The sequence below is a fragment of the Lycium ferocissimum genome, chromosome 4, assembly GCF_029784015.1.
Source record: "Lycium ferocissimum isolate CSIRO_LF1 chromosome 4, AGI_CSIRO_Lferr_CH_V1, whole genome shotgun sequence".
NCBI lineage: Eukaryota > Viridiplantae > Streptophyta > Magnoliopsida > Solanales > Solanaceae > Lycium > Lycium ferocissimum.
In genome coordinates, this window is record NC_081345.1 from 24,922,417 (window position 1) to 24,948,631 (window position 26,215).

The 26,215-nt window shown below is 33.4% G+C and overlaps 2 protein-coding genes and 1 long non-coding RNA gene across 3 annotated transcripts; 1 reads left to right on the forward strand and 2 right to left on the reverse strand.

Annotated features, from left to right (window-relative positions):
• Window positions 1-15,884: 15,884 nt before the first annotated feature.
• Window positions 15,885-16,575, forward strand: LOC132051926 (oleosin 1-like). The gene has a single exon (XM_059443198.1). It carries the CDS (start codon window positions 15,985-15,987, stop codon window positions 16,387-16,389), a length of 405 nt encoding a protein of 134 aa, XP_059299181.1. The 5' UTR covers window positions 15,885-15,984; the 3' UTR covers window positions 16,390-16,575.
• A 360-nt stretch (window positions 16,576-16,935) lies between these two features.
• Window positions 16,936-24,824, reverse strand: LOC132051925 (ubiquitin carboxyl-terminal hydrolase 3). The gene is made up of 9 exons (XM_059443197.1): window positions 24,682-24,824; window positions 23,822-23,953; window positions 23,698-23,736; window positions 22,715-22,826; window positions 22,161-22,219; window positions 22,000-22,074; window positions 20,960-21,008; window positions 20,218-20,294; window positions 16,936-17,315 (listed from the first exon to the last, which is right to left on the reverse strand). Exons 1-9 carry the CDS (start codon window positions 24,745-24,747, stop codon window positions 17,229-17,231), a joined length of 696 nt encoding a protein of 231 aa, XP_059299180.1. The 5' UTR covers window positions 24,748-24,824; the 3' UTR covers window positions 16,936-17,228.
• LOC132051927 (uncharacterized) lies at window positions 17,642-18,355 on the reverse strand. Its single transcript, XR_009413917.1, has 2 exons — window positions 17,854-18,355; window positions 17,642-17,737 (listed from the first exon to the last, which is right to left on the reverse strand). It is a non-coding gene; the product is annotated as an uncharacterized LOC132051927 (long non-coding RNA).
• Window positions 24,825-26,215: the final 1,391 nt, after the last annotated feature.

Sequence of the window (26,215 nt, forward strand, 5' to 3'; positions counted from 1 at the left end):
CATGGCCTTTTGTGGGATGCCATGCAATGATGAGATGACATTTCTTGTCATCTAAAATTGAATTGAAAATAACTTACTGCTCCGTCTGTCTCAATTTATGTGATATAATTTGACTAAATATAAAAAAATTTAAAAAAAATACTTTTAAAATTTATGATCTAAAACAAGTCATAGATGCTTGTGTTGCTATTAATCATTTCACTGAGGTAAAAAGGAAAGTTGTAAGTTAGATTATTTTAATTATAGAAATGTATCATCTTTTTTTTTACAGACTAAAAATGAAAGTGTATCACATTAATTGGGATGAGAGTAATTTATTATTGTCAAAGCCGGTTATAGAGTATTACTTATAGTTCGGACAAACTCAAAAGCATTTTTTTCTCAAATTGTAAGTTTATATTCTTAAAAAAGTTTGAGAATACAATTAAGTTTGAGAATAGATGAGATCCAATCTCACCGTCACTTATTATCTAAAATAAATTTCACATGGTTTGCGCATGAAAATAGAACAGAACCGCACATGAGGAGGCGCATTGGAATATAATCAAATAATAAAATATGTTCTCTCTAACATCATAGATATGACTTTGATAGTAAATAAATATTAAATAATAAATTTTAAATTCTGATTCCATCTCTACAAAGTCAAGTGGCTCAAGTAGTTAGCACATATAAAACACATATTTTAATATTACGTTTGGCATACAAATTAGTAGGGTCGAATATATTGTGTTAGAGAATCGCAAGTTAAAACTCAATCCTCCTGAAATTTCCTTCCATTTTTTCCCCGTATATATTCATAGAAACTCAGATTCGAAGATAAGTGACAAAACAAAACTACAAAAGAATGTGATATCAGCCAGCTAATAAAAAGGGGGTGCCTGTGGCAACTGGCAAGCGAAGCCAAAGGCAAATGATTAGATAAGGTTAAAAAGAGATTGGGGCCATGAGTGCATGGAGACACATGAAAGTGGAGTTCACGTGGGCAATGAAAATACTACCAGTAAGAAAAGCCTTTGCAAATTGCAAAGTAAAAAATAAAATGAATCCCATCAGTAGCCCACCTTCTTTTTCTCTTTCGAAAGGAGTTTGCTTTGTCCCAGAACTCACGTGGACCAAACATGTTGTGCTGGTTTACACATGCTTTCCCATATCTATGCCCCTCTTTATTTATTTTAGCACTAAGTTTTATTGACAGACTCATTTTTTTAACTACAATATAATAATCATGGTATTTCCTCGTTCGACATTTTTTCTTAGATCTGTCTAAAGAAATACTCTGACTTAATTTATGTGATACAATTCAAACCCGAGAGTCAAATAAAAAAAAATTAACTGATATTTATTGCATGTCCTTTAAATATTTTAAATTATTAATATTCTGACGTATAATATTTTTTATGTAGTTTTTAATATGTAAAAAAAAATTCAAAAATACTTAAAAATTGTATAAAGAAATTTGACTCTCGAAATTGAAATTGTATCACATAAATTGAGACAGAGGGAGTAACTATTTTTATATTTAGAGATGATAATTTCTTTTTATAGTTAACTTTGTTTCAAGTTAATGTCATACAGATGAGAGGAAAAAAATAATCAATAAGTAAAATAAATTAAATAATATAAAAGTTATTTATAATATTAGTATATACGACTTATGTTATGTCTCTTAATTTATGTGATATTTTTATTTTATTAATTAATTAAAAAACTTCATTCTATTCTTATGACTTTTATAAAATTATAAAATCTTGTAACATTATTTAAAATAAAAATACAATTTAAATTACATACACAATTAAATTCTAAATAACTTTTAGAAAAACTGAGAATCCCCAAAGAGGGAAATGGGAAATGTGGGTCCATGGTTGCATGCAGCCGTGCGTGTCCTCGTGTCTCTCCATTGCACGACACCCACCTCTCCCTACAATCATTTGAACTCAAACTATCATTCATTTGTTTCTATTCCATGTTATTATATTCATCAATGAAGAGATAATAATAAATAAATAAAACACTTGAGCTATCATTGTTACGGAGTTCCACACTTAAATTATTTAGCCTTTTTTTTTTTAATTTGAACTATCATTATCTATATATTAAAGTATACTTCAAAACTGATTACTCCCAAACTGTGCAGAACTCATGTGGACCAACCATCAGGTAGAACAAGAAAATAATTGCTAGTTATAATCAACTTTGAGGATTTTAATACATAGATGATGATGAGGTAAAAAAAGGAAATAACTGATAACTAAGAAATGAAACTCGCGAAAAATGATAGTTCAGGAGTGTTTTGACACCAAAATAATGGTGTAATAGATATGATTTCTTAATTGTCAAGTTTCAACTATAGGTTTGAGTTTTAATTTTGAGAATAGAAAAATATTTTTGTTCAATTTAACTAAAGAAATTTCTTGTAGTATAAATTCAAAATTAATTAATCAGGATTTTAAAGAGAGTATTAAGTAATAAATAAAAACTGAAAGGCCAAAAGGAAAGACCTGATTTTCATATCCATGTCTTTTTACATCTGGCCACCTAATCTGATAGATCTTTTAAAATCTTATTCTAAAAAAGTAGTAATATATTCTTATATATAGGTTTTGGCTTGACTTAATTTAAATTTTATTTCCTCTCAATAGTATCCCTTTCGGTATCTCTATGGAGCAAAAATGGAGTTGTTTATTGACATTGAATAGTAATGATTACTATAATTTTGTATCACTTTGACACTTATGACAAGAAAACTCTTTTTTTTTTTTTTTTAATTTCTGTCCAATCAAACTGCAAACTCATAAATTGGGACGGGAAAGTGTATTATAGTCCTTCTATTTTGAAACTCCTTAGGTACTATTTACTAATTCAGTAAAAAAGTTACTTAAATTTTTACAAATATTTAACATTTGATAGTTAAATAAATTATGTATCTATCCTACAAATATCCTTCTAAAATTAGTTGTAGTTGCTTAGGATGCCACCCCCTGCTCTCCTTAGCTTAGGAATATTACAATCACAAGGGTTGTCCACGTGAAATTGAATAAGTAGACAACGTAACATGACCTAATTATCACTATCCTATTTTTAGAGTTTCACATTATTGTTTATTTAGTGATAAGTGATAACTATGCAGTATGCATGATTCCAATAATAATTCATACAAACAGATGTGGGTCTTCTGTATCTCAAATTCATTTTAACCACTCGTGGCCGTTGCAATCCAATCATTAAAAGATTAGTATTTTGCTGATTATAAATATTAGTAGTTTTAATAAACTAAACTTAATTTTTAATGTTTTAAAGTAATTAGAAATAATATATTAATCTACCTGCATTGCGCAAATTAGTAAAGTATTGATTAAATAAAACATTTAAGAAATAAATAAATGATAATTTGAATAAATATTTTAATTATTAAAATTTTACTAATATTTTCTCATTAGCGTACAAAAGTTTTAACCAACCAGATAATATGAATAAGAGGAAATACCAACCAGTGTTGTGGTGTATAGTGTTTATGCTACTTATCCTTAATTAGTAAGTGCTGAGTTGAAAAAAAGCCAAGTCTGATTACCATTGTTGCCCTTTAATGTGGACTATGCGAATTCAATTTTAGTGGGAACAAATCTTTCATCTGGGATACGAATGAAGAAAAAAAATGAATAAGATGAAATAGTAAAGAAGAAAATGACAATGCTCGTGTCTTTTCACACGCATGATTGGCAACGCTTTGGAGCAAGATAATTCCACTTGGTTTATCCCAAGGTAATTTAGATTTATTTTTGTTCATTTGAATACTTAACGATATTTCTCAATGAAAGTTTACCTGGAGATACTCCATTTGTTGCAATATCGAAAATCATTCAACGTCATAATAAATGGAGTTTAAGTTGTAAGAGTATATATTTTATTTGTTACGGCGACGCAACCTAAGCATCTAAAGACATCTACCTAATACTATTATATATTTAGGCCAAACGTTAATTCATTAAACTTTCCCAAAAAAGAAAAAGGCAAATTCGAAACGAGAAAAGGTAAAACAAAATCAGTAAAAAAGAGATTTAAAAGAGCCCGTTTGAATTGGCTTATAAGTTAACTATAAACATTTTGTTTTTGAGTGTTTTTTTGAGTGTTTAGTGGCAGAACTAAAATCGTTTTGTCTTAAAAAAGCTCAAAAAATAATTTGATCCATTCAACTTAATTTATCTAAAAAGCGAAAAATTTAAAATGTACTTATAAAATCGCTTAAAATAAGCCCATCCAAACAGGCTCTTAATAAAACTGATATGAAAACACAAAGGATGTCTAGTATCGTGGTGAAGAGACAAGACCGCAGAGCTTTAACCTATCTAATGTACATATATGATGATGAAACAATATTTTAGTCATTCATGATATGACACTTCACCTTCCTAACTGATTTTACAAGTCACAAGAGAATTGTATACTGTTTATAGTGTGTTTTCACACATCAAAAACTTGATACCAATTTGATTCAAATTTAGCTATATTTATGTAAAAATCACCATAATCTCTATTGTACAATTTTAAATTAAGATAAACTTTGAGGAAAAAAAATAGAAATGACATTAAGTAAGCATAAATTATTAAATTTGACCTAAATAGTCATATGAATTTATCTCATTTGGGCCATTATGGCCAAAATAGTATGGCAAAAAGCCTTATTATTTAAACGAAAACCAAATCCTACTTTATGCCTTTACAATTGCAGCTAACTTCCCTTCATTAATAAGTAGTGCACCTAACTTTTTGCGCTTACCTAAAACCTAAACCTTTTAGACTTTCCTTTTCAAAAAGAAGCAAAAGTTTCTGAATTCTTTCTAAAAAACGAAATGGTACCAGATTCTTGCTGACAGTAGTCCAGAAACATATTATCGTACAATAATTATGAGAAAGTAAATTAGTGTAGAAATCACTTTCACAAAATATCTGAGGTTAGTTCTAATTTTCAATCTATTCAATAATCATAGGGGTTTGCATCTTTCAATATTAATAATTGGAAGATTCTAAGTAGGCGTTTGGGTATAGAAACTATTTTTTTCACTTTATTTGAAATTTTTAAAGTTGAAGTTGAAAATGGAATTGCGTTTGGTTATATTTTTTGGAAAGAATATTTGGTTGTTTGAACGTACGTGCTTTTTCTAAAAAACATGAAGTATAATTTATACCGCCTAATTTCCAAAAACTAGCAAAATCACATTATCTAATCCTTCTTATTTTATGCAATATATAAAAACCATATTCGTTAACTCTAATGCTTATTGTTTTTTTCAAACTAATCAACTCCCAAAGAGTGTCAAGTTTTTTGTATGAAGTTTAGAATATTGGTAATGGGTAGTAGAGCATGCAACACTTTGGTGACTGTTATAAACGGGGTAATTTTTATAAAATAAAATATTTAGGGTAAAACTTCAAAAAAAAATCAATGATCCAAAACTAAACGTGAAAATAGAGTTTTAGGTGTTATCTAAATTTCAAATATAATTTCAAGTGCCATTTAAATTTTCATAATCAAACACTGATTTTCAAATAAAGATGGAAAAAAAAAATCCCAAGAAAAGTGAATTATTCTCATGGACAAAAGGGGTCCTAAGCTTCTTTCATTTCTTAGACTCCTCTCCAAGCGGTGGACTCGCAAGTCACAACAAGTAAAGTGTTCATGATATGTGAAGGCCGACCCACTCGGCCTGGTCAAACAGGTGGAGTTTCAAGATAGTAGTATTAATTAATATACTGCTAATATATGGGACAACTTAATTAGCATTATTTTTTAATCTGCTACTAGGAACTCAAAGTGACGAACTAACAATTTTCACTAGAAATGTTCAAAATTAAGAAAAGAGAAACATATACCAAAATTATCACTCTGTTTTTCAAAAAAAAAAAAAAATCAAAACAGTGTTGGGTATACATTGAACTGATTTTTTAAAAGTGAGTTACAAGTTTTAAAATGTGGTTTTGATTAGCTTTTCAAATGAAATTTCTTTTCTAGTCACAAAAGTTCAATTTTCTTAAAGTTAATTGCATATTCTAGCGTAACTCAATTTTCAAATATTTCTTTTCCAAATATCACAATTTCTATATCCAAAGGCCTATTAAATAGGGAAAATAACACTTTATGTTTATTTGGAGAAAATATTTATCCGAAATGGCACTTTTATACACTATTATACACTTTTATAAAAGGTTGATACATTATCTATAATAAGTGTATAATATTATCTATTGTGTGTATAAATACTATTAAAAAAAAAGTTAGCTCTGCATATTTAAATTAAAAACTATGTGAATATAATATTTGATGTTGAAAAATATATTATTGAAATTATCTCCTATCGTTCGCGAACTATAGCTTGACCCTAGCTACTAGCTAGAAAGAGGCGTGGGCCTCGAACAAGTACATTAGTATCTCGGCAAATCGAAATACCATTGCTACCAAAAAGAAAGAAAGAAACACCATTATAGATTTTTATTATTACAAGTAGGTAGTCCATTAGAGGTCTTGAATAGAGTACGCATTAAAGTATCCAAGAAAATGATGAATGAATAAAATATGATGAAAGGGCCAGTGTGAGGCGACAAGATGTCGGGGAGGACGAGGAAAGGGTGTCCCAATTAGTTGTCCCATGTGTCCTTTAATACGTCTTCCCCTTAAGTCTTAACTATATTGCCCAACTCATATCTCGGCATTGAAAGATGAATCATTATGATGTCTCTACGAGGATGGGTCATAACGAGGTCCTCACCATGTGCTTTCTGCTTGCATCCCCTTCATTAACCATCATTCATTAGGCCGTTTGTTTACAACGACAACATATCTAGTGTAATTTCACAAGTGGAGTCTGAAAGGATGGAGTGTACGCAAATCTTACCCTTGTTTTGAGAGATAGAGAGGTTGTTTCTCATAGACCCTCGGTTCAAAGAAAAACAAACAAAAGCAATGCGAAACAAGAAATAACAAAACTAAAGAAACATCAAATAATAACAAAAATCAATCTGAAAAAGGAACAACAACACAACTGCTACAAAATCATACGATAATCGAAGTAGACGAAACACTAGAGGATAACAGAAATCAAAGGACAAGAAACTACAAAAATAATACCACGGCAACGCTCAACTACCTACTAGCCTACTATCCTAGTTTGTGTTCTCCGTAACCTCCTATCTATGGTCATGTCCTCGGTGAGCTAGAGCAGATCCATGTCCTGTCTAATCACCTCTCTCCAATACTTCTTCAGCCTACCTCTACCTCTCCTGAAACCATCCATAGCCAACCTCTCACACCTCCATACTAGAGCATCCATGCATCTCCTTTTCACATGCCTGAACCATCTCAGCCTCGCTTCCCTCATCTTGTCCTCCACCGAGGCCGTTTGTTTAATTTCACTTAATATGAACTGATCTTAAAATTATTAAGTCGATGATCACTTAAAAATTTCTACAAAAATATGACATTTTTAATCACCGCTCTATTCACTAGTATTATCGTATAGCTATTATTACTAATCATTAGCGTTAGTTTCCATCACACACCCAGAACCATTAGACGCAACCATCAATCACCTTTACAGTGAGCCAACACCAATATCATAAACGACTATTTTATAGAATCACCACTATATCAGCATTATTTCACAAGAAAAATGATTGAAGATCAAAGTGAACCTAGTAATAAAATAAGCGAGAGGGTTCATTAAGAGAATCCTTCTTACGATCCCTCAGATTGAAGCAGAAACAGTTAAGGGTCCAGAAGCACTATTGATATGCATGATTATGAATATTCAGAATGTAATCAATTTCAAGCCAATTTCTAAAAATGTATGCTTGTTACGTTGACGATACTACTTTACCACCTACAAGGAGGTCAATTGAAGTTGAATGATTGTATAAGGTCAACTAAATATCACATTTTTTTAGATAACAGTTTCTTTCAGTCCAAACACCCCCTTAGATAAACAAATAGCGAGTTGTTTAAAATGCAAGATTTAATTCTATATGGGCAGGGATATTACTCAAGCAACTAGTTGCTTAACTAATCTCGTGAACATAAGCATTAGATTTGCTGACTGCCAAAAAAAAATACTTTTCCTACCTAAAAAGAAAAAAAGAGGAAATCAGCATGCACGAAGAATAAATAAGTACTCCCTTAATTTGTAACTTACTCTATCTTTTGGCACCTTTTTTCTCCGGTAGAGTTTTCGGATGCAATATTTATTTATCCGAAAAAACGTATGTGTATTCATATATGTATATTAATTGTTGCTCTATAACTTGACTGGTTAGTTCTTACTTCTAAGTATGTCCTTGTACTGTGCAAAGCTTTTGAGCAACTTCTCAAGAATTAAAGAGTTTTGGCATGCCATTTTTAGCTAAATATATAAATGCGAGCTATCTATGAATTTAACTTTGATTTAAATAAGATAGACAAATTACAATTTGACCAAATGCCTTTAGAGATGGTTCTAAAGTTAAATTATAAAGGGGTAAGTTTGAGGGAAAAAAAATAGAAAAGTGAAATTTGTTCGAGACAGAAAATTACATGGAGAAAATAATTAAATAAGGAACCACTTTTTAAGATTTGTTTTCCGACAGGAACATGATTTGACAGGCAATTTTTAATTAGTCACTTTATTCCGGATATTCATGTGTAGGATGCACCTGATTATTGTAAATTTTAGGCCAAAGTCATAGATGGATCCCTGAACTTGTCCTGATTTTCCGTCTAGATCCCCCAACTGAAATGTTAACAATCTGAACCCCCGAACATAAGATAAAATGTGCCATTTGAACCCCTCGTGCCAGCTGGGCACACGCGTGAAGCTCACTTGCTGTGACATGAAAAAATAGACCAGTGACATAGAGCCATGTCATGTTACCCGTTTTTTTTTTTTTTTTTTTTTTTTAAAAAAAGCCATGTCAACAAAAATAATTAATTTTAACAAAAACTCTATTTTAAAATCTATTTAAATAATTAAAAAAAATTGAAAAACCCATCCTCTCCGATAGCCCACTTCACCGCCGCCACTGCCCCCGCCGCCGCCTCTTCAAAATCTATTTAAATAGCGTTTTGTTAAAATTAATTTTTAATGATTAAAAATTTAAAAAAAGAAAGCTGCGACAGCGGCGGAGGGGGAGGCGGCGAAGGAGGAGGCAGCAGCGGCAGTGGCGGTGGTGAAGTGGGCTATCGGAGAGGATGGGTTGGGGTTTTTCAATTTTTTTTAATTATTTAAATAGATTTTAAAATAGAGTTTTTGTTAAAATTAATTTTTAATGATTAAAAATTCAAAAAAAGAAAAAAAAATGGGTCTCTCACACTCTGTTTAAAGCAGTGAGCTTCACGCGTGTGCCAGCTGGCACGAGGGGGTTCAAATGGCACAGTTTATCTTATGTTTGGGGGTTCAGATGGTTAACGTTTCAATTGGGGGGGGTATTTCAGATGAAAATCGTGACAAGTTCAAATTATCTACGACTTCTGGCCTAAATTTTATTCAACAAATCTCTTGCTGTCTCATCATTATAATTAAGTTGGCACTTAACAACTACGCTCTAGCTAGGTAGGAATATTAAACAATTATTGAAAATTCCTCAAGTTGGCTAACTTTTTCTAAGCACTCATCATTCCCCGAACTATCCAAGTTTCCAAAAGCAAAAACAAACAAGAATTAAATACCTATATAATGTAAACGTATCTACGGAGTATTTAATTATGTTCTTGAGCCATGCTTCAAAAACGTAAAAGGCAAAAGGAAATGTATACAAGACATTATCACATAATATGAGTAGCTCGTGATTATATATGGGACCTATTGATGTAATCATCATGATTTAGTTTGATTTACTTTTCAAAACAAATGTAAAACAAACCATAAATTGATTGTCATCGTTGTCAAATTAATAGTTTTCTACGAAATTAACGGCTAGAAATAGAGATTTTTTCCACCGACATTTAGTGAGAAATTTGTGCTATAAAACCTGATTTTCCCACCTCATTTACACCGAACCAGATCACTAAAAAAACGCATGGTAAAAAAATAGTCACTGAATATTTTTCAGTGAGAAATTAGTGGAAAAATAAAGATTTTTTTAGTAGTGTAAAGCACCAAAAGGTGGACAACGAATGAAGGGGCAAATTAAATGAAATTCCCATGTATATGTCTCTTCTCCACCAACTATTTTCTCCTGTATACTATTTCTTCTTTTACGAAATTCATCTCTTATACTTATTTATTTATTTATTTATCAAGTTGCTCAAGAACAATTATTTTTAAATTCTGAGCAGGTTCATGTGCATCCTACATGACATACCATCATTCCTTAACAGCCCCAAATACAGGAAGAAAACACATGAAGCATACGTGTGCCCACACGTTCAGTCAAACTAACCCCTGGATCTGGTCAATGGTCAGCTCAAATAATTGCTTACTATACTATCCACAATCATTTCATCATTGCCTAGTCATTATTTTAGAGTTCCTTCATGCATTATTTATCTGTCAATGCAAATTTGTTTTACACAAACTCTAAAACTTTATTTTCAAATCTTACATGCTCAAAAAGTTTTTAACTATATGTTTACTTGAGCTGCATCAAGACAAATAAAATGAAGAACAATAGAACAAGTTTTATCCTCCAAGGTGGATCCAGAATTTTTACTAAGGATGTTCGAAAAATAAAAATGTAATGTTTGAGATTTGAACTTGGAACCGAATTTGGAACACCCTAAACCATTGAGCCAACCTCTAGTCTTGTGTTTAGGGTGTTCAAAATCTATATATGTACATAGAAAATAAGAAAATTACTTTATATATACAATGTAATTTTTTACCGAGGGTGTTCGGGTGAACACCTTGGAGACCTCCTAGATCCGCCCCTGATGCTAAAGTGGACAAGTAAAAATGAAAATTTATTTTTAGTATACTGGACAAGTAAAAGTAAATAGAGGGAGTTTATTGTTAAGAGGTCACAATTTGAATCGTAAATTTAATTTCTTATCTATTTAGGTTTTAAAAACAAGTTAATAATCTTGAAATCTCGAAGTTATGAATTATTTTCGTCCAAACTTATGGATGAATCATGAAATTTATATAACATTATTGTATAAATGGTAAATAATTGTAAATCCTGTTACCACAATCATGAATTAAAAATAAAAAAAATCAAGTTATATATACTGATAATATATGAATTTTTACACTGTTTATATAATTTATTTACACTTACCATGACAAATGAATTGATCTTGATTCCTCAACACTTTCTTTTTCTGTTCTTATTTTTCACCTTGTGACCAATAAATCAGGATTACCATTTACTTTGAATCGAGGTTCCTAGGATCCATCTCAGCCGTTCATTAGGAATAAATTAATCTGTCAGCCGTTGATGCCCGCACATGCAATGGGCATGTGCAACCATTGCCAAGAAAAAGCGGACCTGGAATTTGTCGGTGGGCTAGCTTTGCTTAGATAATCGTGTGATTAATGGGCCTCACATATCTGGCCCATGTGATTGGCTTAGCTGGTTAACATGTGATTAACCGTTAATCGAATCTCTTAAAACTTCAGAATCTCGTTGCTAATATCATTTATTAACATTTTAAAATTAATAAAACAGACCCAACTTGTTGGAGAAGGTAAAAAATTAAAAAGCCCAACTTGTCGGAAAAATAATAAAAAGCCCAATTTGAGGTAGGATTGCACGTGTGCTGAGTCTGGAGAATATCTGTTTGGTACATGTACGTTTGTCCCACACTATTTAAATTACAAACTTATCCTCAGTCAAATCATCACCACAAAGCCTAATTTGGGATAATTTAGGATGTCAAGAGGACAGTAAGGTATATTACCAGATATGTTTAGTTTAGCAGCCAATATATATTTTAATTTTGTTAAAGAACGAATTATTGCAGGAGACAGCATATGCTTCATCATGTAATAAAACACACTGTATGAGATTGTGGGCATATTATACACTTTACCTAATCATATTATTGCTTCAAATGATGAAAAGAACTATCTTAATTCTCTTCTAGTAAGATTTGGCATGTCCTCCGCAATTTTATTAGCACCGTTTTAGTCCTTTGTCTACTTCCCTTAGTAAAAATCTCGAGTCCCTAACTATTGGTCATTTAATTTCGTATTTTTACAAAAATGCAGCAAAGAAACACCAAATCAACTTGGTACGAACATACTATTCCCTCTATGTTAATTTATGTGATTTATAAGCTTGATTGGGCATGAAAGGTTTTTGAAACTATAATTTCGAATATGCTCATAGTATTTGTGTGATTTAGAGTCCGGAAGATTTTTAAAATTTGATATTGTGAACATGACATAGCAATGGTGTAGCTATAAAAGCTTATAAGCAGTTCAAATTTAATTATTTTCAGATTTTAAAGTGTCATTTATATTTTTAACGAACTAATAAGAAAATAGTGCAATTTTCCTTAAACGAAAGGGGCATTTTAGGATATCATATTTCCTTTTGTTGAGATGTTATACATATTATTATATTTATTAAAATTTGATATTGTGAACATGACATAGCAATGGCGTAGCTATAAAAGCTTATAAGCAGTTCAAATTTAATTATTTTCAGATTTCAAAGTGTCATTTATATTTTTAACGAACTAATAAGAAAATAGTGCAATTTTCCTTAAACGAAAGGGGCATTTTAGGATATCATATTTCCTTTTGTTGAGATGTCATACATATTATTATATTTATTAAAATTTGATATTGTGAACATGACATAGCAATGGCGTAGCTATAAAAGCTTATAAGCAGTTCAAATTTAATTATTTTCAGATTTTAAAGTGTCATTTATATTTTTAACGAACTAATAAGAAAATAATGCAATTTTCCTTAAACAAAAGGGGCATTTTAGTATATCATATTTCCTTTTGTTGAGATGTTATACATATTATATTATTTATGATATTTTAAACCACTTATGAAGCTCTATCCTTCAGGTGAAGTGAGACTTTAGCAGCTATTAGTTCATCGGCTCGATTGGTGGCCCGTTATGTATGAGCGTTAGCTTACAAATCACGGTCAAAAACTCCTCTACACACTCTTGCTGCTTGGTTTCGAGGTACTGTAGTCGCTCTTTTGTTACCCATTGACAATTCGGACGATTGCCCCTATCTTCGGGTGGTTTTTAATTTTTGTCCATCAAATCGCAGATTTTAATTTTTATCTTTCGGCACTTTAAGTAATAAAAACGTGATCGAAAATACTCTTGACGGTCACAACAAGAAAAAAGAAAATTGGATCTATAACCTAATTTCGCAAGGTAAGGTTTCATAGAAATTATGTCTATTCGGCCAAAGTTACATAGAAACTATGCCTTGTCCGGCATAGTTTTGTAGAAATTAAGTAACTATATAGAACTATGTCTATGTAACTTTGCCCGAATAGGCATAGTTTTTATAAACTTAATTTCTGCAGAACTATATTGGACATGGCATAGTTTAGATGTAACTTAGCCCGAATAGGCATAGTTTCTATGAAACCTTGCCTTATGATTTATTTATTTTTTACTCTGCTGAGATTCCAACCCGGAATCTCTAATTTTGTAGACCACCGAATAAGGATACTTTAGCCCACAAATTATCATTAAATGAGAAGTATGGGAAAAATTTATTGACCAGCAATTTGAGGGACAAAAATTAAAGACCAGCGATTTGAGGGACAAAAATTAAAGAGCAGTCCATATAAAGGACAATTCACGCCAAAAAAAAAAAAGGATTGTCATCTCGAAATAAATAAGTTTTCCGAATTAGTGAAGGCCTCTTTGAAGTAAGTAAAAGACGCAAATATACGATTTTGGTAGGGGTCATTTGCACGATTTCCCTTCAAAGGCACTGGTCTTTAATTTTTGCTCCTCAAATTGATGGCATTAATTTTTGCCTTTCGCTAAAAATTCTTTAATTTTTTGTTCTAATTTTCGCTCAGTCAAAAATTTTAAAAAAAAATCACAAGGTAGAGTTTGGATTCGCAAGGCAGAGTTTTGCAAAACTCTACCTCAGGCAGAGTTTCGCAAAACTCTACCTCAGGCAGAGTTTCACCAGAAGACAAAACTCTGCCTTACGCCTTCGGCAATTTTTTATTTTTTTTTTACTTGGTTGGAATTTTATAAACCTCTACCTGAAGGCCTAACTTTTGCCCTAATAGGCCTAATTTTGGGTGAAAGTTTTGCCTTAAGGCTTAACTTTTGCTTGAATAAGCCTAACTTTGCTACAAATCTCAGCCTTGCAAAATTAATTCCTTTTTATTTTTTATTTTTGCTGAGCTGAGATTCAAACCTAGAACCTCGAGGTATTAGGCGCAGGACAAAAATTAAAGACCACGAATTTAAGGGACAAAAATTAAAGACCAGTGCCTTTGAAGAGCAATCCGCACAAAAAATGATTTGTTGGGTTGCACACTCTGTTTATTCATTTTTTTGAGCGGATTGGCCTTCTTTTGGGGTGGTCTTATTTTTGTCCCTCAAGCTTAAAAAAGTGGTCGAAAATACCCCAAGATTCTGGGTTCGAACTCCAGCTCAGTAAAAAAAAAAAAAAAAATCGCAGGCAAGACTTTGGGAAAATCTGCCTTATGCGGCATAGGTTGCTTTAAGGCCGGATCCGGCATAACTTTAGTTATGCCTTAAGACAACCTGTGCCGTCTCCAGCAGAGGTTGCCTTGGCATAACTAAAAGTCTGCCTTATGAGGAAACCTTTGCCGGATCCGGTAAAACTTTAGTTATGCCTTAGGCAACCTATGCCGCATAAGGCAGACTTTTCCAAAAGTCTTGCCTTGCGAATTTTTATTTTATTTTTATACCTGAACCAGAGTTCGAACCCAGAACCTCAAGGTATTCTAGACGAAGGAAAAAAAAAATTAAAGACTAGCAATTTAAGGGACAAAAACTAAAGACCACCCCGAATAAGGAGCATTCCTGCGAATTGTCCCTCCCTTATATCTTACAAAGCCTAGCGGCCCAAATACACACTCAAAACTCTTAATATCTTGGTTTTTCTTATCATCTTGGTGTTTCTTTTTTTTTCTTGTGAGGTTTTTCTTTTTTTTTTTTTTTCTTGTGAGGTTTTTTTTTTTTTTTTTTGTGAATATCTTTGATTATGTGTTTATTTATGACGAATTAACTACAATTTCGTGATGAAAGAAGTTTTATCAATTAAAAAGGTATTAACACGGGCAACTCATTTTTCTGGTAAATTCCTCCGAACTCTTTATGGGTTCGGCAAGAGGAATTAACTGATGGGATATTCTTCTAAGACTAAGATAGAGAATAATTAATAGTAGCATCAACTCCCTTCATTTTTTTTCCCTTTTGCAATTTTCTCCACATATAAAGAAAGCAAATTCTCAAAATATATTCGGCTGAGAATAGTAGTTATATTAATGATCATACTTCATACTTTTCTCTTTTCCTGAGAAACGTAATTCAAAAAACACATTTTAAATTCATCCAAACGAATCTAATAATCTTTCCGCCTGATTAAGAACAGAGTGTGAAAAGTTCAAATAGACTACAGTGACTCACAGACCACTACAATTAAGCTCATGACACGTGAGTTCAAATCGAGAACGTATCGGACGAGAAAAAAAATCGACGTTATCTTCGAATAAAAAGTGCCACATTTGCAAAAACAAAAAAAGGGTAGAGCTATCTCATTTGATAAAATCGCCTGCAAAATAATTCAAAATGCCAGAGAGCCAACTCTATTTCAGTGTGCGCATGAAACCTTACGTGTCAATCAACAAAGGCCTCATTACATGCAAATTCAAGATACTCAAACACGTAACAACCATGCAAACCCCCTATCTACTTCTTTTAACACTATATTAGCAACACCTCTCCTCTTTGCTTTCCCATTCTTCATCTATATCCTTTTTTTCTACTCTCAACTCAAAAATCTCTTTTCATTAAGTGGAAGAAAAAAATTAAGGGAAAAGAAGAATGCAGATGCAGCCACGCCATGACCAGCAGCTTTCTCGTCAGGTGGCCAAGACCACCACTGCTGTCACCGTTGGTGGCTCACTCATGGTGCTTTCCGGCTTAACGCTGGCAGCTACCGTTATCGGTCTAGCTATAGCTACCCCTTTGTTGGTGATTTTCAGCCCTGTTCTTGTACCTGCTGTGATAACTATTGGGTTGATTCTTGGTGGGTTCTTGGCTTCTGGTGGTTTTGGAGCTACTGCATCTTTTGTTTTCTACTGGATGTACAGATATGTCACGGGGAAGCATCCGATCGGAGCAACCACAATCGATTACGCAAAGGATAAGATTGGCCATGCGGCTCATGATGTGAAGGAGAAGGCTGAGCAGTTGGGGCATCAAGCAGGGCAGCAGATCAAGGGTTGAAGGAGAGATCTTTTTGGTTATGTATGCATGTACCTTTTAATTGTTTGTTGTTAATCGGTTTTGTTTGAGAATGTGAGTCTTGTCGTGTTGGTTGGATAGGTAAATGTTGGTTGTTTTTGTGGTAGATATCAATGGTTCTGTAACTAGATTTACTTTCAGTTAATTAATGAGTCTGTTTTTCAATTATCCAAATCTTCTCAGTTCCATGCTACATTTGCTATTACCCCCTCGGGAAACAGAAACGCAAGGTTAAAATAAACCATTGACGCAAGAAGTCTAATATAGACAAAAAATGAACGGCAAGATCAGATTCCCTTCATTCTGTAGCCTGAAGGAAAAATTGACATCACCGGGTTTTGATAATTTGACGGATAATACCAAAATTATGTATAAGATTTTGCTAACGGGCCATACCTTTAAACTTCTAGGTAGGAATGATATCTGCAAGAATGACGCCAACTCTCTCCAGCTCTGTGACCAACGAAAGTACAAAAAAAAAAAAAAAAAAAAAAAAAAAATTTTGTTTGTAGGTGGCACAAGAACTCATTTATGACAGTGGAAAGTGTGCGACACCATCTCCAAAATCAACCATTGAGCAAATATTATTGTTCCGCGTTGAAATTACTGCAACCATGTAGCAGAGTTATTCACCAATCGTGGAATGGTGAAAGCACTCATTTCTAATAAGAAACAGATTGCAAATATACGCATTACCAACAAGAAACATTGTACTGAAAAAGCAGAAACGAGTCCATATTTAGCTCTCATACACTACACGCCCAAAGCTAAAATCTCAGCCATAAAAGTGTCTCTGCTTAGAAGCACTAGCTAGCACTAGTTTAAGCTCTTTTTGAAATGGCAATAACGTTGAAGTTGATTGAGTCTGGATTCTTCTTGATCATCTCTTGGATAACTCTAGCTGCATCCTGTAAATAGATGAGAAATGCTATATAGTCAAGAAGACATTTCTAAAACTTAATCAATGTACATTAACATAACACAACTCCCGACTAACAAGACTCCCGCACAAAATGCAACCATAGTAGCCAACTAGTCACTTAATGGGGAGATGAAGGGACCAGACATGGTGGAAGATTGGCGGAACCAGGAACTAAGAAAGGAACTTCTGTTTAAAAATACTTCTAAAAAAACACTTACAAGTTTACACAGTCATACAAGTATGTCAACTTTTGTTTAAAAGGACTTCTGAAAAGCACCTAGGTTTACATAGTCTTACAAGTATTTACCAGAATAAACGGACTTCGGAAAAACATCCTAATCTTTTGTGATGCTGAGGAAGAGCAACTGAAGATTTTGAGAGCAATTCTGGTATTGTTTGAAGGAATTTCTGGGTTACACATTAATTGGAGAAAGAGTCACATATATCCAATTAATGGTGTGAATAATATGGAGGAATTGACCAGGATTCTAGGTGGAGAAGTAGGGGCACTGCCAACTACTTACTTGGGTATGCCTTTAGGAGCCAAATCAAAGTCCTTGAATATCTGGAACTCTGTGATTGAAAAATGTGAGAAGAAGCTATCCAGGTGGAAGTCACAATATATATCTCTAGAGGGCAGAGTCACACTTATAAATTCAGTTCTGGATGCACTCCCTATCTATATGATGTCTGTTTTTCCCATTCCTGTTGGAGTGATTGAAAGACTAGACAAGATCAGGAGGGTCTTTCTCTAGAAGGGTGATTAAGATTAAAAAAAAAAAAAAATCCATTTAGTCACGTGGGATAATGTTCTATTGAGGAAGAAGCAGGGAGGACTAGGTATCAGGAATTTAAAGCTGCAGAGCAAAGCTTTAAGACTTAAATGGTTATGGAGGTATTCACATACACCTCAACCATACTGGGGAAGATCAAAGCAAAATATGGGGAAGAAAACAAGTGGATGACCAAGGAAGTGCACACTCCTTATGGTGTCAGTCCCGGGAGATCCATCAGAGCTCTTTGGCCTTTCTTTTTTTTTTTTTTGAGAATGAGCTCTTTGGCCTTTCTTGTGGAACCATTCCACCATTAAGGTGAGTAATGGCCACAAGACTTCTTTTTGGGAGGACAAATGGTTGGGAAACACTAAAGGAATTATTTCCTGACATTCATGGGCTGGCAGTAAACCAACACAAGAAAGTAGCTAGGATATGGGACACTCATGGATGGAACCTTCAGTTTAGGAGAAACTTCAATGACTGGGAAATCAACACATTGACAGAGTTCTTTAGGCTACTAGAAGAGTTTAAGGGCACATAAGAAGGAGCAGATAAATTGTGGTGGAAAGAAGACAGCAAAGGCATTTACAAAGTGAGCACAGCATACAAATTTCTGAACCAGAGTAACCAGCAGGTGCAACTTTTGGCCTTGGAAGCACATTTGGAAAGTGAAGGTACCATTCAAAGTTGCATGTTTCACATGGCTGTTGGCAAGGGAAGCAGTACTGACTCAAGAAAACCTAAAAAAGAGAAAATTCTCTTTGTTCCAGATGTTACTTGTGTGGTGAAGAGGGTGAGACAGTCAGTCATCTATTTACATTGTAGGATCACAATGCAGCTTTGGAGGATCTTTGTGAATCTTAGGGGCATTGTTTGGGTAATGCCAAATAGGATTACTAATCTACTCCATAGTTGGGAGGAAGCAGGAATAGAAGCCTCGGACAGAGATAGATGGAGGATTATCCCAGCTTGCATTTGGTGGACAATATGTAAAGACAGAAATTCAAGGTGCTTTGAAGACAGCAGTAGAGATGTACAAAAGATCAAGTTGAACTGCATCAAACTTTTTTGTTTTTGGTGCGAGCAGATTTACCTAGAGCAGACTGAATCCATAATTGAAATCCTAGGCTCTTGTTAGATTTTCAGATTTTTGGGTCAGTTTTCTCACTTTTGCTGTAAATATGGTTTCAGTGCATAGGATGCACTGATTAAGTCAATACATACCAATGTTTCATTTCCAAAAACAAAAAAAAACACACTTAATGTAAGAGCAACAACTAAACCTTAATCCCAACTTATTGTTATTTCCTATAAGAATTTTTGGCTCCACCGTGTTCTCTTCTCAGCTATTCTAAATTGATTTTAAAGGATTGTAGAGCTAAAATAACTATCCTCAATTTGATTTTACGTTACTCTACTTAAAACTTTTTATCATTTTCAACCATCACATTGTCACACCTAAATACCAGTGCATATAGAAGAGGTCTAGTTTTTGAAGAAAATGTAACAGGCCACTTCTATTTTTCAACTTGCTTAGCTAAATAGTTAGAACATCATATATTGTATAACAACTATTACACCTTGATGCTGAAGCAGAAGAGGAGAAGAGGAGAAGGGGGGCGAGGGGGCCAATATAAATCCTCTATTTTCATTTTACTACTCCCATACATAGGAGAGCACATTCCACGTATTTAATATTCAATATCGTGAGAAATCATTATAATTGACTAGCTCGACATTGATTATCAGTACCACTTAATTTTGAACAGGTAGAGTATCACTTAAATGTTGAATTTCTCCATCACAACTTATTTCTGTAAGACTAAAAAATGATATACATCTTTTAAGCAAATTAAGGGAAAAACTAAAAGACCTCCAATATGAAAGCAACTAACTTATCACACGTACTGAAGAGTTTCATATTATAATCGATGAAGCCACGAGGGTTAGTCTGGGTGTGAAACAAGGAAATTAAACCACATTCACCCTGACTATTTGGACTAATTTATCATCGGTCAGTAAACTTCAAGAGAAAGCAATCAGAGTCCATCATGTGATGCTTAGACAGAAATACATTTTCCTTTTTCCCAGAGCATGGACGTAGTTACTTACCTTTAATAAGCTGTTTGGAGAGGATGCACCATGTGAAATAGGTGCCGACCTCCTTCCATCAAGCTCGTAGAGTTGTCCTGCAATGTGATAAGCTTGTGTGATTTACAATTCTTCAGCCATCAGGAGTTGGGTCGAGCAAAGCTGAGGTGTCTAGCCAACAATCACTATACTATTGAAGTTGTGGACAAAGATAACGTCGTCATTTATATGGCAAGTAGAACCAGAAGCAAATAGTGATGCAATATGTTTCATCTCCCATAATATTAATTGACTCCTAGTGCTCCCTAATTTGTTATTGTTAAACAGAGAGAAAAAGAGGTTTCCCGTGATTCTATAGCACAAATCCAAGCTTCCACATTTTCACAAGAAAATTACAGCTAGTGAAATGTAAAGTGATGGAGATCCTAGACCCTCCAGGTGCTACTGTGTTCCATATAAACTCTCCTTAAAACACATCATGCAGACAGCTAATATTGGATTTATTGTTGACTCCCAACAATACTCAAAAAAAGTAAATGAACCTTTACAACTTTCTACACCAAAGCCATGTTAATAGATACTAGCACTCTAGCAAAAATTTGCAATGCTCAAGCACTCAGTTTAAACTCCAGATGACAAACGACTCCCTTTTTAACTTGAAAGCAGAATGCAGACAGTGCTTAAGTGAATTTTACGGATCACACAAACTGAGAGAGAGAAAGAGAGTTGGGGTTTTGGGGGGATGGGATGGAGAAGGAAATACCATCAGCAAGCGTGAAGCAGATGAAATGAGTGTTCACATCGTCAGTAGCCTGCAGAAAGAACTCACCAGATTGATGCATATAACACATGAAAAACATCAAAAAGGAAATATCGACATGTATTTTATATGTCATATTCATGGGATTGTTAAACCAACAAAAGGGATAATCACTTCAATGGGAAAACTGATATAGAGGAAGTTTACGACATTATAGCCTTATATCCAATGTATTTAGCTTCACATCTTCAAAAAGATTTAACAGAAAGCCAGCAAGTGTTTTTTCCATGTTCTATAAATCATATTCTAAAAAAAATAGAACTATCTTCTATGAAATTTTTAACAGAGTTTGAACTGAGATTCACACAAAACTCTCAAGCATTCTCCATATTGGCTGTGCATAATAACAAACAAATAAAAATCTACTATTGGCGATAGCCCCTGGTAACATTTATCAGTTGCAAGAGCAAAGGCTCACAAATCCACAGAAGTGTGAGCTTTAGGAAGAGTAAACACGCTAGAGCCTAAGAAGAAGTTCTTGGTCATCAATCTCCAAACCATCAAAACCTCTGGTGTTTGTGTTGCACACAGTTGCCAGGCTTAGACGTACGTACCAGCCTCCAAACATACCCAATTCCTCTCATGCCAAACAAGCCAGAGCTTAACAAGAAGATTGTTGGTCTTCAACAAACTGCAAACCATCAAAAACTCTAGTGTGTATTACACACAATTGCCACAGAAGGCTTAGAGGTGCCAGCCTACTATAACACACCCAAATTATTTTTTCATGCCTTAAAAGACACCAACTCTATTCAGCTAGTGTCGAGTAGACAAAGAGGCTGTTTTAGCAGCTAACACACAAAGAAATGTCCAGAACTATGAGCTCCGCGAAATCTAAATGTACGAAAGCTCAAACCAAATATAGAAAGTTGTTCATCCTCAAACATTCGTTACATCAGCAAAAGCTAAGCTGTTTACCATAATTAGGATGAGGACTGTTTATTTGAGATATACAAGAAACACATAGATTTTTCAATTCTGACCTCAGTGTCACCAGCAGTAGCTGCCACTGAATGTGCAACTTCCATTTCCCTATCGTTTTCAAGGAACAAAGCACGCTGCAAATTTAGAATCGAATGTATTAGCATTGGATGACTAGAAGGACGTGACTGGCCACTAACTACAATGAAGCCAAAACTAATACCTGCATTGGGTCCATGCTTGAAGTTGATTTAAAGAACTTGTCCAAGAATGACCCCTCGACTAAATGACAAAAAACAGGCATGTCAGAAATCGGGGAAAAAAGAAAAGAAAAACTAGGACGTTAAAGATGGAAAAAAGAAAACAACAAAAAGGGAAGAAAAAAAAGATATAGGTAAGCATGTAAAAAATAAAACAAAAAATATATCTTCCAAGTTGACAAGAATGTCAATAATAAAAGAGCTTTGAGTAATCACCATAATTCAGAGCATTTCGTCTAACCGCCAAAGTTCTCAAGATCTTATCTCCAGTCAGGCATTTCTCAAACTATGATATTGATTTGACTTAAGACCCTTTCCCCCTAACACTATCATCAATTATAGCATGACGAATCAAGCTCTTAACAGAGTAATATACAACTTATTCAACTATCCAGTTACGATACTACCAGAAACTCATAAGTATTCCGACCACTAATATTACATATTTAATGCAAAGAGTAGAAACTTACATGGTGAGAACCAGTTCATGGTATATGTAGAACATCAAATGACTTACTAAGTTTTATCTGAGAGGTGATATTTCCGATCGCATGAAGAAGGCCAATTGTTCCGCATGCATTTCCCACTGTTTGTTTCATGAAGTAAACTGTACTACTGGGATCCTGCACCTGCCAGAAGCCTCTCAAGAATAGTTAAAGAATTATGAAGCCAAATATAAGGCATAAATGTAAAAACGCTCAAATGCTACATTGATTCAGCCAAATAAATAGAGAAGAAACAGATAATCAAGTATCTCTGGATAACTGAATTATTCAAATATTGGGAGATATTTAGAAGGGACGAAAAAAAAAATGCTGTAGTGATGACTGATTTATGTGACTGATGTAAATATAAACTAAAGTTTCTGTTTCCTGTCAAAAAAGGGTCCATGTTTCCAGCCAAGTATTATATGACCTTGCAATGTCTATTAAAACTCATCTAGCAAACAACCTGTCTAAAGGACCGCTTAGACACACTGGTATGGTTTTACAACAGCACAACAACACCAACAACAACAACATACCCAGTGAAATCTCACAGGTGGGAATAGTTTTACGACAACAGCCAATAAAATAAAGCCAGAGTTCAAAGAACTAGAGAAGGCTGTACACAGCAGGAAAGTAAGCAAAAAGGAACAAAAGAAATAATCAGAACCAAGTCGGAGAAAAGACTTTGGCAACTGATAGTAAGGAGATCAAGCACTGGCAACTACAAATCCCCCCTCCCCCTTTCAAAAGAAAAAAGGGGAACTTCCTAGGATCAGTGATGGACAAAGTTTCACATCAGGACTGCATAATAATAAAGCAGGAACAATGACATTATTAAGTAATTGCTCAACATTGACTATTTGCCACCAGAAACAAGAGAGACTACAAGTAATAATTTGATTAACAGAAACAAGCTGTTAGCATTCATCAATAACAAGAAAAAGAATCTAAAGTTGGAAGCACTGAATTAAAGAACATGAGTAGGTTATAAAGAAATGGTCATCCAATTCACCTTTGTTTCGCTGTTTTGCTTTATTCTCTCTTCTTCACTCTGCACGCAAGTGGGCATAAAATTAATTAGCTGACCAAAATCATTGACATATACCAGTTAACATCAAACTAAAATAACAACAAACCTGTTTTGTGAGAGGATAGAGAAATAAAACAGCAAGCACTGGCTTCGGCACCATCTCCAGAAGCTCTTCATCTAACCCATAAACATCACAGCACTCTGCCTCATTCGGTGGAACACCAAGACCATAAAGAAACTGCTCAATGAATAAGCACGTAAATTAGGAACTTCATTATTTTTTTTCGTTTCTACTTTCATGTATATAATTTTCCTCCTCCTTCAGTCTCTCGTGGATTAATGAACCATTTATATAAATTTTGTTTAAATGCTTCTCAACCTAGTTAAGAAATACCATCTAGTAGTTATTTCATATACTAAAGTCAAACATTATCAAATCTAATTCATCATCGAATAGGGCATTCACCGCTTCATGGCATAGTGGGAAACATACTTGGTTGATTGAGTTAGCAAATAGAAATCAGTTCTCAACCAATATTTGCGTCTTTCTGCTTTTTACTTGTAATAACACCCAAAAACATCAATCCCCTCGATCCCATTTTTATATGAAACTATAACTACTTGACTACAGTTTTTTCATATATCTTATACTCCCTTCTTTTTCAATTTGCTCGTCTTACTTCCCTTTTTGCAACTCTCTAATTCCAACTTTCCATATGACATGTTTAAAGACCACAAGATTAAAGGACATTTTGATATATTCTACGTATCTTTAATTTAAGATCACAAGATTCAAAAGTCTTATTTATTTTCTTAAATGCCATGCCAAGTTAAAACCAGAGAAATAAAACAGTAAATATTATCTGAGATGGTAAAGATTATTTGAAATGTCAAAATTTCAGTAATCAGAAACCTAAGAGGATATATATATAAATCTATAAATGAAAATTGAACAGATAGGGGGACCTGATTCATGACATCAGGGTTGGCTTCAAGAGGAAGCCATCTCTTAGAGGAAGTACTTTCAGCCATGGGGACTTCTTTTCCTCTTTGTTTAGCAGTTTAGACACCTGTATTATTTTACTGTCTCGATCGCCTTGTGCCCCTTTATATATACTTACTTATGGGAAAGGGCTTTATCATTTTCCTGCACCATTGTGCCTTTTTGTAATTTTTTCTTGCAATTAATGGTTTTGTATAATTAAAATAGAAGAAATGATTTGCAAAAATTTCTTGTGATTCTCGATCTTGTTTACCCCAATTTTTTATGCATATTATTATATATCAATTTTTATAGCCTTTTTTTAAGGTAGTCCAAAAATGTACACAATTTTAACACAAGAACTTACTTTTAACATTTCTGTCTGCAACACTAACCACTATTTAAGTCTTGAAATATAGAAATCTCCTTTTTCTTAAGTTTAAAAAAAAAAAAAACACTTATTCTGTATATATATTAATTGAGTTGTCCGTAAGTAAAAGTATTTTAAAGAATTTAAACCACTCGAGGGTGTTTTATGTTGCTAAATCTCTAACAAGCACTACAACAACAACAACAAATACTTTTGAACTGACGCATTTGAGTTTCGAATATATTTCATTGTAAACATCATTATAATCAAAAGAAGCATGTTGGTCAATTTGTATGTAAAAGATTTTTTTGGTTACAAAATTTCAAATGACATGCTTTTATTTATGAGTTATAACTGTAACTACATGAATTTTGGGCAAATCTACATTTCCATTTATCTTTATTTTTCAATTTAACCATTTGGTATCTGAAGTCAATTGGCTTGACTAATTCGAATTCATGTAGAGTAGACCTAATAAAAGGTTGAAACGTCCCTTACCAAGAAGTACTTCAACCTATCTAGTTAAAAGCTGCACATAAGATATGAGCACACATTTGTCGAAGTGTAAGTAGTGTGAGCTGACATATATAACAATGAACATAGCTGACAAATTTAGTTTGTTTAAGTGTTACTCCCTCCATTCTCTATTAAATGACCTTTTAAGCTTTTTATTTTGTTTCAAAATAAGTAACACTTTAGGATTTTAAAAAGAAATTAATCCTATTCTTTCAAACTTACCCTTATTTATAATCAAGAATCATTAAATAACTTTTCTTTTTCTAAGCATTAATTAGGGGTAAGTTAGTATAAAAATACTCATAATTTTCTAGGAGTAAGTAATTTCTTAAATGGTGTGCATGAGCTAAAAAAGTCACTTATTATGGAATGGAGGAAGTATTTGGCGAGAGACAGTGTAAGCCAATATGTTGCTTGTAGCAGCTGAAAGAGAAGTTTATTCCTTCCAACCCAAATCTTGATGTGCTGATCAACTAATTTACTCAATTTATCACCACGAACATTGAGCTTATACATGGAAAGAAAAATAATTTCATGATAATGATATTACTTCAATTAAGTTGATTTTTCGATCAAATATCGATGATCACTTGCTTCCGGTGACCTAGTCAGAATCAGTTTACTAACCCCTT